This window comes from Suncus etruscus, chromosome 1 (assembly GCF_024139225.1).
Source record: "Suncus etruscus isolate mSunEtr1 chromosome 1, mSunEtr1.pri.cur, whole genome shotgun sequence".
In the NCBI taxonomy this organism is placed as follows: Eukaryota; Metazoa; Chordata; class Mammalia; order Eulipotyphla; family Soricidae; genus Suncus; species Suncus etruscus.
In genome coordinates this window covers 172,304,569-172,321,803 of record NC_064848.1, presented here as the reverse complement: position 1 = coordinate 172,321,803, position 17,235 = coordinate 172,304,569, and the positions used below count along the sequence as shown (strand labels likewise).

The window sequence follows — 17,235 nt, the reverse complement described above, 5'->3', positions numbered from 1 at the left end:
TAAATCCCCAGGTCCCACATGCCTAGCAAACATTACTGACAGCTATACTGTATGACTCTGACAGCTTGGTGTCTGCAATCTATGGCAGCATGACAACCAGGTGATGTTGTGAGCCCCAACAAGTAGTTCAAGGTTAGTTAGGGGATTAAAAAAAGAAAGAAAGAAAAGAAAAGACATGCTCTACTCAGGAAGTAGGCCCTCTGGTGAACCCGCATGTGAGCACCACAATGACCCATCATGAGCATCTCAGCCATAACTTTCATAACACAGCTAACAGTATATAGGTGTAAGCCTGGAACAAAAGGAAAGCAGACTTCAGTGAAAATGCAACTACTACAGCTGAGCATGCAAACTGCAATCTGGTGTGAGATCCCTCACAAGAGCCTAATGGCTCCAACTGTGTGCACATGTGGCAAAGCCTGTGACTCTGGGTCATCACCTCAATAGCCACGAGAAAGGAAAATATTTCAAAGGCTATTCTACCTCAGAAGAATACAAAATACCATACCAACAAAAACCTCTAAACCTCTACTAAGAAGTTACTGCTTTATTACAATGTATTGAAGAGAGTTGTGCACAACTTACTAGTTTATTATTATTATTATTATTAACCTCTTATTACTTCTGAAATAAAGGGTCAGGTAGCAACCACATCTGAAAATACATAGACCTTAGGTTCAAGAACACTTAACGCATCAGCATTTTCCACCCGGGGTCTCTAACTGGGTATGAGTCTCCTGCATATAATCTCCTCCACAGGTTTGGAAGACTAAATGTCATTACACTATGGAAAACATTCACCATGCCTGATAACAAAGTAGGTATTCAACCTTTACCTTCTAACCCATATGCAGAAACGATGAGGATTTAATTCCTGGGACTGAAAATGGGGGCTAAGGGAGCAGACTAGACTGTAACAAATGATCCCTTAGTCACTTCACACTCATATGAACTTAGTGTCTCTGTTTATTTTTTGAGCATTTTTCATTTCAGAGCTTTTTTTTTCTGCTCATTTTCCATGCTGTATAGTAGCCCTAGTTTTCCCTCTCCCTCTCTCACCATCCTTCTTTACTATGATCAATGAGAAAAAGAATATCTTCTCTTCTCTTCTCTTCTCCTTCTCCTCTCTCTCTCTCTCTCTCTCTCTCTCTCTCTCTCTCTCTCTCTCTTCTCTCTCATTCCTCCCTCCCTCCCTCCCTCCCTCCCTCCCTCCCTCCATCTTTAACACGATCAGTGAGGAATGAAATATCTTCTCAAAATCACAAACCTAACCAACAGTACGGTTGTGACCCTTTCACCATGGCTGCTTCTATTCTTTTCTATGTTCCTATTCACTTTCAGAGCCTAGTTTCCTTCAGTATCTTGGGTAGACTGAGTATGGTGCTGAGTTACTCCAGTGCATTTCCCTTTCATTTTTAAAACATGGTTCACTTTTTCCTGAAAGCATATTTATATTATATTAAATACTTGTCTATACAATTTAACATTCAGAGACTATCAGGAACATTTTCTATTGCCTTACTTTTTCTTTTTTGACTTTTATTTGTTTGTTTGCCCACCCCACAGCCCCAAATCTGTAGCACTCAGAGAATACTACCAATTCAGAACTCAGGGCTCACACTTGGTTGTGTCTGCAGGGAGAGAAGCCAGGCTTCTGCATGCCAAATATACACTCCAGCCATTGAGCTACTTCTTTCTAGCTCTGTGACTTTTTTCTTGATATGTCACACCTGTCTCACAGCACGTGTCATAATTTCATATTGAATACTAGGCTTTTTATAAAATACGGTTAACAACTCTTAAAATTTGTCTTTCTCCATAATGTGCAATTACTAAGGTTTCTGTGCTTTTCTTTTCTTTTTTTTTCTTTTTTTTTTTTTGGAGGCGGGGAATGTTGGGTCACACTAAGCATGCTCAGGACTTACGCCTGGCTAAAAGCCCAGTAATCACTCCTACTGGGGCTTAGCAGGCCATATGGAATGATGGAGATTAAACCAGGTCAGTCACATACAAGGTAAGCACCCTACCAGCTACAGTATAGCTCAGGTCCAAATTTACTTCCATTAGTTCTTGGTTTTAAAGTATGCTTTCCTGCCCAGACCCAACCAAAAAAAAAAAAAAAATCCCTGCTAAGTCCAACTTTGTAAACGATAAACAATATGGATTTTCATTCACATTTCAAACCTGAATTGAGTTCCCCTCCCCCCCTCTAAAGAAGGTTCATGTTGTCTCTCTGCACCCTCACTCATATATCTTCTACATAAAACTATTTTAATTCAAAATAAAGTCTGCTTTCTGGGACCTTGGACACATGTCCATGTGCTTAATTATCAATTAATAATGATTCAACTACTATTAAAACATTTCAGCTCGTATAATGGGTTGTTTTCCTATTCAAAAGATCTCTCTATACAAAAGAGAGCACAGTAACATTCAAGATTTTTGTTTTGTTTTGTTTTGTTTTGGGTCACCATCCAGTGTGTCTCAAGGGTTATTCCTGACCCTGCACTTCAGAAACACTCCTGGGGCCAGAGAGATAGCATGGAGATAGGTGTTTGCATTGCATGCAGAAGGATGATGGGTTTGGAATCCCAGCATCCATATGTCCGCCCGAGCCCTGCCAGGAGTGATTTCTGACCATAGAGCCAGGGTAACCCCTGGGCACTGTCAGGTGTGACTCCCCCCCAAAAAAAAAAAGAAATCACTCCTGGCAAGGTTCGGTGAACCATATGGGATAACCGAGGATTGGAACCCCCATTCCATTCCAGGTCATCTGCATGCAAGGCAAACGCCCTGCCCACTGTGCTATCATTTCCAGCCCCTAAATATTCAAAATATTTTAAGATTACCATACATTTCACTGTCCTCTATTCATCGGCTCACTCTCCACATACATGACTTTATGCCCTTATAACTCACATACCCACCCACTACCACCAAACCATAACATCTGAAAACAATGCTATGAATGTGGCAAAGCCTACTCTAAGCTGTGGATGAGCATCTTCTATTCATAGCAAGAAACTGCTACAGTTCATGACCTACTGATCTTGTTGAATAAACAAGTAGGAATATCTCTAGGGATAAGCAGCAGAGATTCCCACTATACCACACAAAACCATAAATTTTATTTTTGTTTGGGGGTAATGCCAAGCAGTTCTCAGGGCTTACTCCTGGCTCTGCACATATTAATTACTCTTGGCATTGTTTGGGGAGCACAGAGGATGGTGAGGGATCGAACCTGAGTCACCTATATGCAAGGCAAGCACTCTACCCACTGTACTGTCACTCTGAAATCGATTTTTTTGTTTTTTGAGCCACATTGGGCAGCACTCAGGGGTTACTCCTAGCTTTGTGCTCAAAAATCGCTCCTGCCAGGCTCAGGGGACTATATAGGATGCTGGGGATCGAATCCAGGTCAATCTCGAGTTAGCTGCATGCAAGGCAAAAGCCTTACCGCTAAGCTATCACTCTGGCCCCCTAAAATTGATTTTTTTTTTTTTAGCAATTTTGCAAATAGTCTTAATTGTTAAGTGACAAGACTCCATTCCTAGTATTGGGTCCGAGCTAGCAGCCAAGTGATAAGACAGAGACGGGGCAATGCAAGTCACAAAGCAAGGTTTTACTTGCTTAGCTAGCTAAAGGTCCAAGACTTCCACCTCAGGACAGGCTTCCAGTCAAGGACCCCGAGTCTAGGCGCAGTAAGGATATATATATAGCCATGACCAATCATGTCAGAGCTGAATGTACAGCAGATAAAAAAAAGGATATACAAATCAAATGCCGTAAGATACATAACTCAGATGTTACAAGGCTGATCTGTTAAGGCTTATCCTGAGTGCACAGATGTGGGTAACATGTTCCAGGTCTTGTGTCTCCCTTTGTCTCCAACTCTTATCTGAAGGCCACATTCCCACAAGCTAACAAGCTAACAAAGGGAGTATACAGAAGCAGTTTTAGCTAAAGCAGAAACTTTTATGGGGAAAGCAGAAACCTCAGGGTTCTACACTAGATGTGATCTTACCAGTCTATGATCCTTTTTGTCTTATAACAACATTGAAATTCCTTCATCATCTGTAAATCATACTGTAAATCACACTGTGAAACTTTCTATTCCTTTAGATTTAGTATATGCTGCACCTGTATCATGAAACCTCCTACTGTGCCATTCACTTTATCTCTCTGTTCTTAATTCTTGCTTTCTTTTCATTGGTATTTTCTGTGTGCACTACTCCAACCCTACCAACACTTGCCCAGCACCAGGCTTAAATCTGAGAACTTTATTTTTCATGCATTTATACTACTATCCCACATCTGCATAGTGCAATATACTCCATAACCTTCTTGTCTCCTAGCCAGTAATTCACAGTGGAAGAAATCTGCTTCATAATCAGAATCCAAACTTTCTCCAGAAAATAATAATGAAGGGGCAAGAGTGATAGCACAGTGGTAAGGTATTTGCCTTGCACATAGCCAACCCAGAATGGAGCCCATTTCAAATCCTGGCTTCTCATATGGTCCCCAAGGCTGCCAGGAACAACTTCTGAGCAGAGAGCCAGGAGTAAGTCCTGAGTGTCACTAGTGTGACGAAGGAAGGAAAGGAGGGAGGGAGAGAGAGAGGGATGGAAAGGAAGGAAGGAAGAAAGGAGGGAGGGAGGGAGGGAGGGACGGAGGGAGGGAGGGAGGGAGGGAGGGAGGGAGAGAGAGAAAGAGAGAGAGAGAGAGAAAGAAAAGAAAGAAAGAAAGAAGGAAGGAAGGAAGGAAGGAAGGAAGGAAGGAAGGAAGGAAGGAAGGAAGGAAGGAAGGAAGGAAGGAAGGAAGGAAGGAAGGAAGGAAGGAAGGAAGGAAGGAGGCAAGGAAGGAAGAGAAGGAAGGAAGGAAGGAAGGGAAGGAAGGAAGGAAGAAGAAGAAGGAAGGAAAAGAAAGAAAGAAAGAAAAGAAAGAAAGGAAAGAAACAAGAAAAAAAAAGAAAAGAAAAGAAAGAAAGAAAAGAAACAGAAAGAAGAAAGAAAGAAAGAAAGAAAGAAAGAAAGAGAAAGAAGAAAGAAAAGAAAGACTCCAAGATCTAAAATGTCTATACCATTAGCACACTCTTCTCCTTTTCAATACAATTCAGAGGTAAAGTACACAACAATCCCACCTACATTAACCATCATGCTAGCAGAGAAGCAGATCAGCTTCAACAATTAATTTCCCAAAATAACATGATGCCTCCAAAATCTTCCCAGGTAGAGCATTCAGGCTGATGAAAAAAACTCTGGGGCCTTCCCAAATTAGGGACAGACAGATTCCCCCTTTCTACATGAAGGCACAGCAGTCCAAAGCCAACACTCAATAACCCCAAGATTAGAAATGGACTTGTTCCACAAGTGAACCTCATCAAACTGCTTACCAAATCTTTCTGGCTGGACTGTGAGGCTATGAATGCCTGCAAATTCATTGCACTGTTAGCCCAGTAGAGCATGTCAAATTTGATGGGGAAAATACATAGACGACAACAAGGCTCAAAGAGTGAAACAGTAACAGAGAAGGTTCAACTAGCACCAACCAGAACAGAAAATGACTTCAGTAGCACTATTGTGAAATATATCAATTTTTCACAAATTCACTTTTATTGATCTAAGTTTTGATAATTCCATTTATCTTTGTGTTGTAACAAATAATATGAAATAAATTTGTGTCTGTTAAGGTGGCAGACTGGGATAGTGGGTGGAAAACTATGGACATTAGTGGAGGGAAGGTCAGACTGGTGGTAGAAGGGAATTGATTGGAACATTTAAATGCCTAAACAACCATATTTTGAACAACTTGGTAAATAACCATGTTATAATAAAATTCAAGAAAGTGAACATTGACATAAAACGTATTATTAACAATACTATAAATCACAGGACCTCAATTAAAATAGTAAAGGGAAAAATAAAATAAACTACACACTCAGTATAAAGAATTTGGCAAAGACTGCTAGTCTGCAACCTAACACATTTTGATCATCTTCCTTATCAAAGGCCAGATTTTCCACATCTTTTTTTTTTTGCTACACCTGATGGTGCTCAGGGGAACATATGGGATGCCTAAGATTAAACCCAGGTTGGCCACATGCAAGGCAAATGCTCTCCCTTCTATACAACACTCTGGAGCTCCCCACAGCTCTTGTGTTTAATTTAAGGAAGGAAGATGAACCAACTAAGAAAAGCAGAGACCACCTTGAGATCATTTAGGAAAAGGAACACAAATGTCAAAATGAAAAGATACATGACAACCAGAAAACACTTCACTATCCCTGAACTGCCAAACCACACAATTTTTAGTAACAAGATTTGTGGTGGCCCTATAAATTTACCAGCAGCTGTACCTAATTCCAAACTGAAATTATATAGCAAAACAATTACTACAATCATCATATTCAATCATTATAAACCAATGAATGAAAATATTGTTCTCATTTTCATGTATGTAAAAAGGAGAAAAAACATTTGACTTTATGTGTGACACAATTATCATACTGGTCCACAACCCTCTCAATGTCACAAATGCATTCAGCATGGAATTAAGAGTAAGCAAGAAAAAAAGGGAATTAAGAGTATGCTTGCACATGTGGCTGACCCAGGACAGACCTAGGATTGATTCCCGGCAACCCATATGGTCCCCCGAGCCAGGAATGATTTCTGAGTGCATAGCCAGGAGTAGCCTCTGAGTGTCACCAGGTGTTGCCCCTTCCCCTGCCCCCCCCCCAAAAGAGTATGCTTGCATACTTGCCTGCTCTTTTCACAATGTGAATTCTTTCTCTTTTTTTTCCCTCTGGTTTTAGGGCAACATTCAGCAATGCTCAAGGGTAACTCTTGGCTCTGAGCTCAGAAGTTACTCCTACCAGGCTCAGGGAACCATATGGGATGCCGGAAACTGAACATGGATTGGCCACATGCAAGGTAAATACCCTACCCACTGTGCTATTGCTTGGCCCCATCACTGTGAATTCTGTGCCTACATTTCTCTAAACTATAAAAAAAAAAACAAAAAAACACACACACACAAAAGAATGGTGTCTAACAAGGTACTGGAAAGAACAAAAGAGAAAACAGAGGGGCCAAAATGATTGCACAACAGGTAGGAAATTTGCCTTGCAAGCAGTCAACCCAAGTTTGATCCCAGGCATCCCATATGGTCCCTGAGCCCCCAGGACTAATTTCTGACCCAGATATAAATCCTGAACACCACTGGGTATGGGGGGAAAAAGAATAAATAGATGCAGTGCTTTGAATAGTGTCAGTCACATAATACAGAACAAATATCAACAGTAGTTACTAATCAACACTGTCACTACCATCACTACTATGATATCACATAATAACAACTTCTCATCCACTGCAGAAGTGACTATATTTTAAAAAAACACAATCAAATTATTTTGAATAAAAATAGTTTTTATTTCATGATTAAATTCTCATCTAATTCTGGCTTTCTTTTGTTATGCTATCTTTTGCTATAAAGAGCAAAGAAAAAAAAAGAAAAAGAAAAAATGTTAATGAGCACCCTAAATATGTGATTCATTCCCTTCCCTTCCCTCTTCTAAGAGCATTTACCTTTCGTTAGATTTTGATTTTGTTTTCTTGGCAGGGCTGGCAATCAAACCCAGGGGCTTACATTTCACATGTGCTCTATCTCTAAGACATATCCCTGGGTCTTAGAATACAGTCTCATAGTAACAAATATTTTAAGACATTAAAACTACCCTCTAAAAAAACAATATAAATGTTTAATAGTCAATTAAAGAGTTTAATTTTTCCTTACCCAGAAGATCCAGTGCTCTTACAAATACCAAGGAGGGGCCGTTTTTCAGCAAAGTTATCACATTTTTGAGCACCTAATAAAAAACACAAAAGAAAATATAAAAAAACTTTTAGTAAGTATTATTAATTACCTCCCTTTATTTTTATACCCTCAAAATGTTAATTGCTGAGACAGCAAAGGATGACATGTAAATTTTATACTTGGCACCAAAAAAAGTCATAAATACCTATAACTCTTCGTTGTTTTTTGTAGTGCTCGAGGACTATTACATCCAGTAAATTGCTTTAGGGTTGCTACTGGCAGTGCTTAAGGATTTAGGAGTGCAAGGGATTAAACACAAGTCTTCTGCACAAAAGGTATGCCTTCCAGTCCTTTGTACCATCTCCCAGTCCCAGGTATTTTTTTTGGGGGGGGGGGGGGTTGGGTCACACCCAGCAGGGCTCAGAAATTGCTCCTGGTAGGCTCGGGATGCGGGGATTCAAACCAATGACCTTCTGCATGAAAGGCAAACGTCTTACCTCCATGCTATCTCTCCAGCCCCAGTCCCAGGTATTTTTTTAACTAGTAAAAAAAAAAGGGGGGGGGGGCGGAGAGATAGCATGAGGTAAGGCGTTTGCCTTTCATGCAGAAGGTCATCGGTTCCAATCCCGATGTCTCATATGGTCCCTCATGCCTGCCAGGAGCAATTTCTGAGTATGAAGCCAGGAGTAACCACTGAGCACTGCTGGGTGTGACCCAAAAATCACAACAAAAAAAAATGTAGTTTTTTAAGAAATTGAACAAGCATTTATTGAGTCTAATTTTTTTAACTAGCAACAGCTTTAATCTTATAAACATTCTCCTTATGATAAGAAATATACCAACAAATTACCTTACACTACTCTAATCTCTTTTTTCTCTTTATTTATTTTAACATGTATTTTGTCCCTCGAGCCCCCATACAGTAGTACATTACAATATTTCTTTTTATTTTATTTTATTTTTTTTTTTTGGTTTTGGGTCACACCCGGCGATGCTCAGGGGTTACTCCTGGCTGTCTGCTCAGAAATAGCTCCTGGCAGGCACGAGGGACCATATGGGACACCGGGATTCGAACCAACCACCTTTGGTCCTAGATCGGCTGCTTGCAAGGCAAACACCGCTGTGCTACCTCTCTGGGCCCACATTACAATATTTCTTACACAAAGCAATCCAAAACCAAGAAATTTATGCAACTCCCTTAACACTAAAAGCTGTAGTATTGTTGACACAATTGATCATAATACAATAATTCATTAAGAATGAGCCGGAGAGATAGCATAGAGGTAAGGTGTTTGCCTTTCATGCAGGAGGTCATTGGTTCGAATCCCGGTGTCCCATATGGTCCCCCGTGCCTGCCAGGAGCAATTTCTGAGCCTGGAGCCAGAAATAACCCCTGAGCACTGCCGGGTGTGACCCAAAAACCACCAAAAAAAAAAAAAAAAGAATGAGTCAAAGGAGCACGGCAAAGACTGTTAGTGTGGAAATTGTTTGCATAGGCATAATCTTGATACGAAAACTAAATAAAGAGACAGGAAAGAGCCCTGAGCAGCTGAGTGCTTATTCAATAGACTAGAATATGTGATTTACATGCAAGAGTCCCAAATTCAATCCCTACTACCACATGAATACCAAAGAATAATCCCTGGAATTGTGCACCAGAATCTACAAAGTGACCCCTCCCCATCCCAAAAATATTTACTCAGGGCATTCTATACCCTGTTGACTGGTCCACATGTCAACCTGAGATGTGTCTTCTAGACTTTTCCCTCTCTGAAGAAGCCTGCGTTCTCACTTGAACCTGTATCTATCATTTTTTTTCTCTTTCCTCAAATTTTTCTAAGTAAATTTCTTTAAATAAAACCATTGTTCTGGGGGAGGGAGTGATAGAACAGTGGGTAGGGCATTTGCCTTGCATGCGGCCAACCAGGATTTTATCCTCTGCAACCTATCTGGTCCCCAGAGTCTGTCAGGTGTGATTTCTGACGCTGCCGGGTGTGGCCCAAAACAAAATGAAAATAATAATAATAATAATAATAATAATAATAATAATAATAATAAAATCACTGTTCTTAAATAAAATATAAAATTCAATCTCATATCCAATTTATATTCACCCAAAAATAGTAATAATTTCACGTTACAAAAATTTTTGTTTGTTTTTGGGTCAACTGGCAGTGCTCAGTGGTCACTCCTGGCTCTACGCTCAGAAATCGCTTCTGGAAGGCTTGGGGGACCATATGGGATGCCGGGATCCGAACCACCATCCTTCTTAATGCAAGACAAATGCCCCACCTTCATGCTATCTCTCCGGCCCTCACATTACAAAATTATTAATGTAATCCATATTTCAACAGATGAGAAAAAAATCCATTAAACAGTAATAACAAAATAAAACAATCAGAGCTGGAGTATTAGTACAGTGGTTAAGATGTTTGCCTTGGGGCTGAAGTGATAGCACAGTGGTAGGACATTTGCCTTGAACACAGCCAACCCAGATTAAATCTCCGCATCCCAAATGGTCCCCCAAGCTTGCCAGGAGTAATTTCTAATAGCAGAGCCAGGAATAACCCCTGAGCACTATCGGGTATGACCCAACCCCCCCAAAATAAAAAAAAATAACAAAAATAAGTTTTCTTATTATGATAAATATTATCTACCCAAAAAATCTACCACAAGTATCAAACAATTATTCACAGAAATAACCAAAATACTTCTTTTGATGCCAGATAGATTGGACACGATTTATAAGTACATTAAATGTCTAGCATAATGGGTTCGTTGCATTTCATTTTAAACGGTAAAAATAAGATACTTCTTTTTTTTTTTTTTTTTTTTTTTTTTGGTTTTGGTTTTGGTTTTTGGTTCACACCCGGCAGCATTCAGGGGTTACTCCTGGCTCTATGCTCAGAAATTGCTCCTGGCAGGCTCAGGAGACCATATGGGATGCTGGGATTCGAACCACTGACCTTCTACATGCAAGGCAAACACCTTACCTCCATGCTATCTCCCCGGCCCCAGTAAAAACAAGATACTTCTGATAGCCATCAAGGAGAAACAAACATACACACAAACTTTTTATAGGATCAGTAATTATAGTGATACACTCTAAATACTAACTTACTTTTTTGTTTTATTATTTGTTTTTGTTTTGGGCCAGAAGTTATTCCTGGTTCTGCACTCAGAAATTACTCCTTGGTGGACTTGGAGGAACATATGGGATGTTGGAGACTGAATCCAGGTTAGCCACATGCAAGGCAAATACTTTGCTCACTGTACAATCGCTCCAGTGATATTAAATTTAACATTTAAAAAAAACCTACTATGTGGCCTTACCCAACTACAATCCCTAGCATTCCATTATGGTTCTCAAAGTCCCTCCAGAGTGATCATTATATACAAAGCCAGTAATAAGCCCTGAACACCACAGAATATGCTCCCCTGAAATTCCTCCCCCTCCAAAAAAAACAAAAAACCTACCATCAAATACACTAACTTGTTTTCCACAAAGGTCAAGAACAAAGTTAGGATGTCCCACTTTCTCTCACCAATACTATTTATCAAAGTTTTAGAAGAAACATGCACAGCAAACAGAAAGAAGATCTCTTAAGCATAATTTATCACCAGGAAACTATAAATTAAGACCATAATGTTATATCACTAAACCCAAACAGACTTTTAAAAATTCATCACAAAAGGAAATGTTAACATAGGTGCCAAAATTCTACATTACAGACCTAAAGGAAATACAGTGACAGTCTTTCTAGGAAAGGTTTTTAAAAGTTTCTTTAAAAGCAAGTCAATTAAAACATTCACCATATATTCCAGCAATTAAAGCACTGTGATATTTATCCCCTAAGAAATAAAAACGTAGATCTGCACAAATATTTCACAATCCATTTGTAATAGCCCAAAGGGAAAATTATCCAAGATGTCCTTCAACAGATGAATAAAACTTCCTCACACTGTACTACTAATCAAAACTATAAATTAACTGTTGACACAATAAACAACTTCAATATACTTCAAGAACACAGCAGTGAAAACTCAATCTCCACAGCCTCAGGCTTTATACTGAACTGCACAGCTAATTGGTTAAATAAGCATTAGTAGCCCTCAGAACCTGGGGCCGGGAAGGTGGCGCTAGGGGTAGGGTGTCTGCCTTGCAAGCACTAGCGTAGGAGGGATAGCGATTCGATCCCCCGGCATTCCATGTGGTCCCCCCCAAGCCAGGGGCGATTTCTGAGCGCATAGCCAGGAGTAACCCCTGAGCGTCAAACAGGTGTGGCCCAAAAACCAAATAAAAAAAAAAGTAGCCCTCAGAACCCTTTGCACTACCTGGGAAACCTCCCCAAAAGGTTCATTTCTTATAGCCATGAGTGGTAAAATGCTTACCTTTCATCCAGAACCACACACGTATAATACATACACACACAGGTGCATACACCTACACACAAAGTTAAATTTCTTTGTAGGATGGTAAAAAGCAACTGCAACTCTTTTTTTTTTTTTTTTTTTTTTTTTTTTTTTTGGTTTTTGGGCCACACCCGGTGACGCTTGGGGGTTACTCCTGGCTATGCGCTCAGAAGTCGCTCCTGGCTTAGGGGACCATATGGAACGCCGGGGGACCGGGGGATCGAATAGCGGTCCGTCCTAGGCTAGGGCAGGCAAGGCAGGCACCTTATCTCTAGCACCACCGCCCGGCCCCTTTTTTTTACTTTTTAAATAGTTTTTTGTTTGTTTGTTTGTTTGTTTGGGTCACACCCAACAGCACTCAAGGGTTACTCCTGGCTCTATGCTCAGAAATCGCTCATGGCAGGCTCGGGGGACGATATGGGATGCCGGGATTTGAACCACCATCCTTCTGCATGAAAGGCAAACACCTTACCTCCATGCTCTCTCTGGCCCCAGCTTTTTTTTTTTTCTTTATTTATTTAAGCATCCTGTTACAGAAATGGTCGTACTTGGGTTTCAGTCACAAAATGTACACTACCCTTCACCAGTGCAACTTTCCCGCCACCAATGTCCTCCACTTCTCACCTCCTCCATTCCCTGCCTGTCTTTGGGACAGGCATTATACTTTTCTCTCTCACTTTCACTGTTATGGTAGCAACTGTAATCTTAATGATTCATGTTGATGGCTCTCTCCAAAAATAATTAGGCTTGGGCCCGGAGAGATAGCACAGTGGTGTTTGCCTTGCAAGCAGCCGATCCAGGACCAAAGGTGGTTGGTTCGAATCCCGGTGTCCCATATGGTCCCCCGTGCCTGCCAGGAGCTATTTCTGAGCAGACAGCCAGGAGTAACCCCTGAGCATCGCCGGGTGTGGCCCAAAAACCAAAAAAAAAATAAAATAAAATACAATAAAATAAACAAAAATAATTAGGCTTAATCCAAAGGTGGATAGGTTAATGGTTACATATTTTGGCAACATATTTAAGTTGTGATATGGCATCAAAGCTTTGTATTATAATTAAAATAATTATCTAAATAAATTAAAACAAATTCTACAGTACAAGTTCTGATGATTCTGCTATATTATCAATAAAAACTAAGTTTATTCATAAATTCTCTTAACTAAAATTTTATAAGCAGTTTCTATTTAATCTTTATTAAATATACATTTTCTATAGTTATATGCTATTGCTTCTAATAACTAAATAACCCAGATTTTTTTTTATAACCCAGATTTTTAAAAAAAAAAATACGATTTAACGGAAGTACACAGAGCCAAAGTAGCCCCTGAGCACTGCCAGTTGTGGCCCAACCCTCCTTCCCCTACCAAAATGATTTGAGTGAAGCACAAGTTAAACATTAAACTGGTCCAAAGTAAGTTTAATATTTTTTCCAAATTAATCATAACTGAATTTCATCTATACAAAGTTACTTCTTCACTCCCACATATTTCTCCTTCACCTTTAACAATAATGTTTCCTTAGTCCTTCAAGATTTCAAATCTACATTCCAAACTGTAATTTTGATGAATGAAGTTTCTCAAATGCAGATAACACTGGCAAGCATGATTTGATTGTGTTGTTTTGCTCAAACCTCAGATGACGAGTTCTGAACTCCACTGAACTAATGGGAGTCATCAGTCCTGTGCCAAGCTTGGAAAGCCAGTCAACCGTCACTGAATCAAGATCTAGACTCCTCAAAAATATTCAAAGAGATCCATGTACAAAATTCATTCAGTTTAAAAACAGAATACCTCATTAAGCACAACTAGAAAAATCATGCAAGCAAAAAGAGTCAGGCTAAAACAAATAATAATAAAACCTCCAAATGCACTTGATGTACTCTCTGGTTAAAAAAAGTCCAGTTTCTATATAATAAATCCTTAATTCTACTTTAAATAATTATGTTGTGGAAGGTTTAAATAAAAGCAATTTTAAGTGTTAGTATAAAAATTCTACAATCTCATATATATTATAGCTATTAACCTGATTTTTCTTACTGTACAAACAGCATGTACTCTCCACGCTGCCTAATGGAGTCATCACCCTCCCCTAAAGTAATCCTCCAAATTGTAGAGGATTAACTTTTTATATCTAAAATGGTGTTTGTCTACATGTACAGTAGAAAAAACTGACGTCGCACACACCTATTCAACAGCCTTCAGCAGAATGTAGCATGATGATTGAAGTGAAAAGCGCTAGCAAAATCCATCAAATATAAAAACTATTGCAATCCTGTTGCAAAGTCCTTTTGTTAAACTCCTTTTATTCTAAATCCTTTTAATTCTGCCCTATAACACTAAAGCATTTATAAAAAGCTTAAAATCCAAATAAATCACACAATTAAAGTAATGAAAACAGGTTAGCTGACCTAACTCCTCCCTCACACAACGAAATTCAAGAGTTTCTACGTTACAAAATATCACGTATATTATTGAAATTCATTTAAGGCAAAAAAAGAAGAAGAAGAAATTCATTTAAGGCAAATAATGTATAAAGACACCAAAAGAAATTACTCCTATGGGGATCCAAAAGCATACCTGGTGACAAATAAAATTCCAATGAACAGTGTAATGTTCAACTCTAGTCTTTGATTTGGTGGGAATACTTTAGGAAATGATCACGTTTTGGCAGTGCTCAAAGGTCACTCCTGGTAGTGCTCAGGAAACCAGGATGTCAAAGATCAAACCTGAAGTTCCTACAAGCAAAACCATGCTTTCAGATCCCTCAATGTTTGAAATGCCAAAATATGTACACTAATATAATAAATTTTAACTGAGGATACCTTTTGTAGAAAAAAATCTCATTGAAATTTTTATTCACTTCATCAGATGAAACATTTCTAATAACTTCATTACATTTTTTCATATTGCTTAAATTTTTTTTTGGAAAAGATTTCACTTATGTGGTCCAATCAACTGGCCATACCTCATTTTAGAATGTCTCAACCTAAGTTTCAAATGACAGTCATACAGGTGTACATTTTAGAAATCATGCTTCTGGGCTTGAGGCATAGTACTGCTAGTAAGTCACTTGCCTTGTTAGGATCTGATAAAGATTATGTCCCCAGTACCCTATATGGACCTACATAGAAGTTTGCAAAGAGTCAGCCATGAGGCAAGATCAGGTATAGCCTAAACTCAAAACAAAACAAAAAAAAAAGTATGACTGTTACCAATTTGTAGTCAATAAATTTTATTATATATAATTTTAGGTTCTACCAAAATATCTTCCCACTAAAAAATCCTATTTCCTTCTTTTTTGGGGGGGGGGTTGGTTTTTGGGTCACACCCAGCAGCGCTCAGGGTTACTTCTGGCTCTACACTCAGAAATCACCCCTGGCAGTCTCCAGGGATCATATGGGATGCTGGGATTCGAACCACCGTCCTTCTGCATGCAAGGCAAACGCCTTGCCGTTGTGCTATCTCTCCGGCCCCTAAAAATTCTATTTCCTACAAACATTTCGCAGGGTGGCAAAAAAAAAAAATGTTCAATGAGGTGAGCACATGCAAAGTCAAACTTGGGTTAAATCTCCAGCACCACTAAAAGAGACCCCTAAGCACCTCAGTTGTTTCCAGATTCTGGCAATTGTAAACAGTGATGCAATGAACATAGGAAAATTTCATGCAAAAATAACTATCTTGGTCAGAGTGATCGTAAGGCACTTGCCTTATATATAGACAACCCAGTTTCAATCCCTGGCATTCTTTTGATTTCCTCAGCATCAGTAAGAATGATTCCTGGGTACAGAGTGAGGAATAACTCTTGAGCATCACTAAGTGAGTCCAAAAAACAAAATAACAAGAAGAAAACATATCTTGCTTTACAAAAAAATAATAATAAACATTTTAAAAGTACCATATCACTTCCACAGTGATTATCATTGTATATTATTTTATATTCCTACCAGCAAAACACATGAGTTCCAATTTTTTCACATTCTGACCAAAATTTATTTTCTGGTGTCTTTGATAATAGATATCCTAAAGGGTTTGAATTCCTATTTCGTTGTAGTTTTGACTTGCATTTTCCCAAATGATAAGTTTATATTTGCATTACTCTCTTCAAAAAATATATGATGAACTCATATGTCCTTATAAATGGTTCAAATTGGATTGTTTGATGTATTTTTTATTTTTAGTTAATGAACCATGATTTACAAAGTTAATGACAGTTGTTTTTTGCTAAGTGATACACAATTTTAGTTCGATATTAAGAGTGCTCAATATTTGTATACAGTATGATAGATGGTACCATATTACTTTCAGGTAGAATCAGATGGGCTAAAATATATATACATTAATACATACATTTATGTTTAGTAATTAACAAGAGCCACTAATAATAAAAAATTAAGAAGCAATATATCTAATCAAGGTAAAAAGGTAGAATCATTAACATGCCTAGCCTAAAAGCTATACAATGAATCTAAAGTGAAAATAGTAAAAATTGTAGTTTGCAATAAATTCCTTTGAACATAGAAATTAAATATAAATGGTCTAAACAATTAAGAGTGAATACTGAATTGAAAAGCATTACCTAACTATATGCTGCCTACAAGAATTACATGTTTCATAGAAATAAAGTTGATAATTAAAAATTAGAAAGGTTAAGAATATGGCTCAGTGGTAGGTCACTTGCTTTTGCATGTGGGAGCCCTGAGATGGTTCCTAGTACTAGATGGGCCCCAGAGCATAACCAGAAGGATTTCTCCAGTGGTTGGAGCAATAATACAGAAGGTAAGACATTTACCTTGCATGCAATCAGACTGGGTTTAATTCCCAATATCCCCTATTTCTCCCAAACACTGCCAGGAGTAATTCCTGCACTACGAGTACAGAGACAGGGGTAACCCAAGAACCTCTGGGTATGGAAAAAAAGAGAGAGAAAGAAAAGAGAGAAGGAACTCCTCAGCACCAAGCAACAGTAGCCCCAAGAACCACAGGATACAAGCCCCCCCCCAATTAAAATAAG

At 38.8% G+C, this 17,235-nt stretch overlaps 1 protein-coding gene across 1 annotated transcript in view; it reads right to left on the bottom strand.

Moving 5' to 3' along the window:
- BCAS3 (BCAS3 microtubule associated cell migration factor) overlaps nt 1–17,235 on the bottom strand; it is a 662,199-nt gene that overhangs the window by 555,406 nt on the left and 89,558 nt on the right. Inside the window, exon 9 of the mRNA XM_049764542.1 lies at nt 7,792–7,864. Coding sequence (XP_049620499.1) covers nt 7,792–7,864 — 73 coding nt within the window. The remainder of the gene's footprint in view (nt 1–7,791; nt 7,865–17,235) is intronic.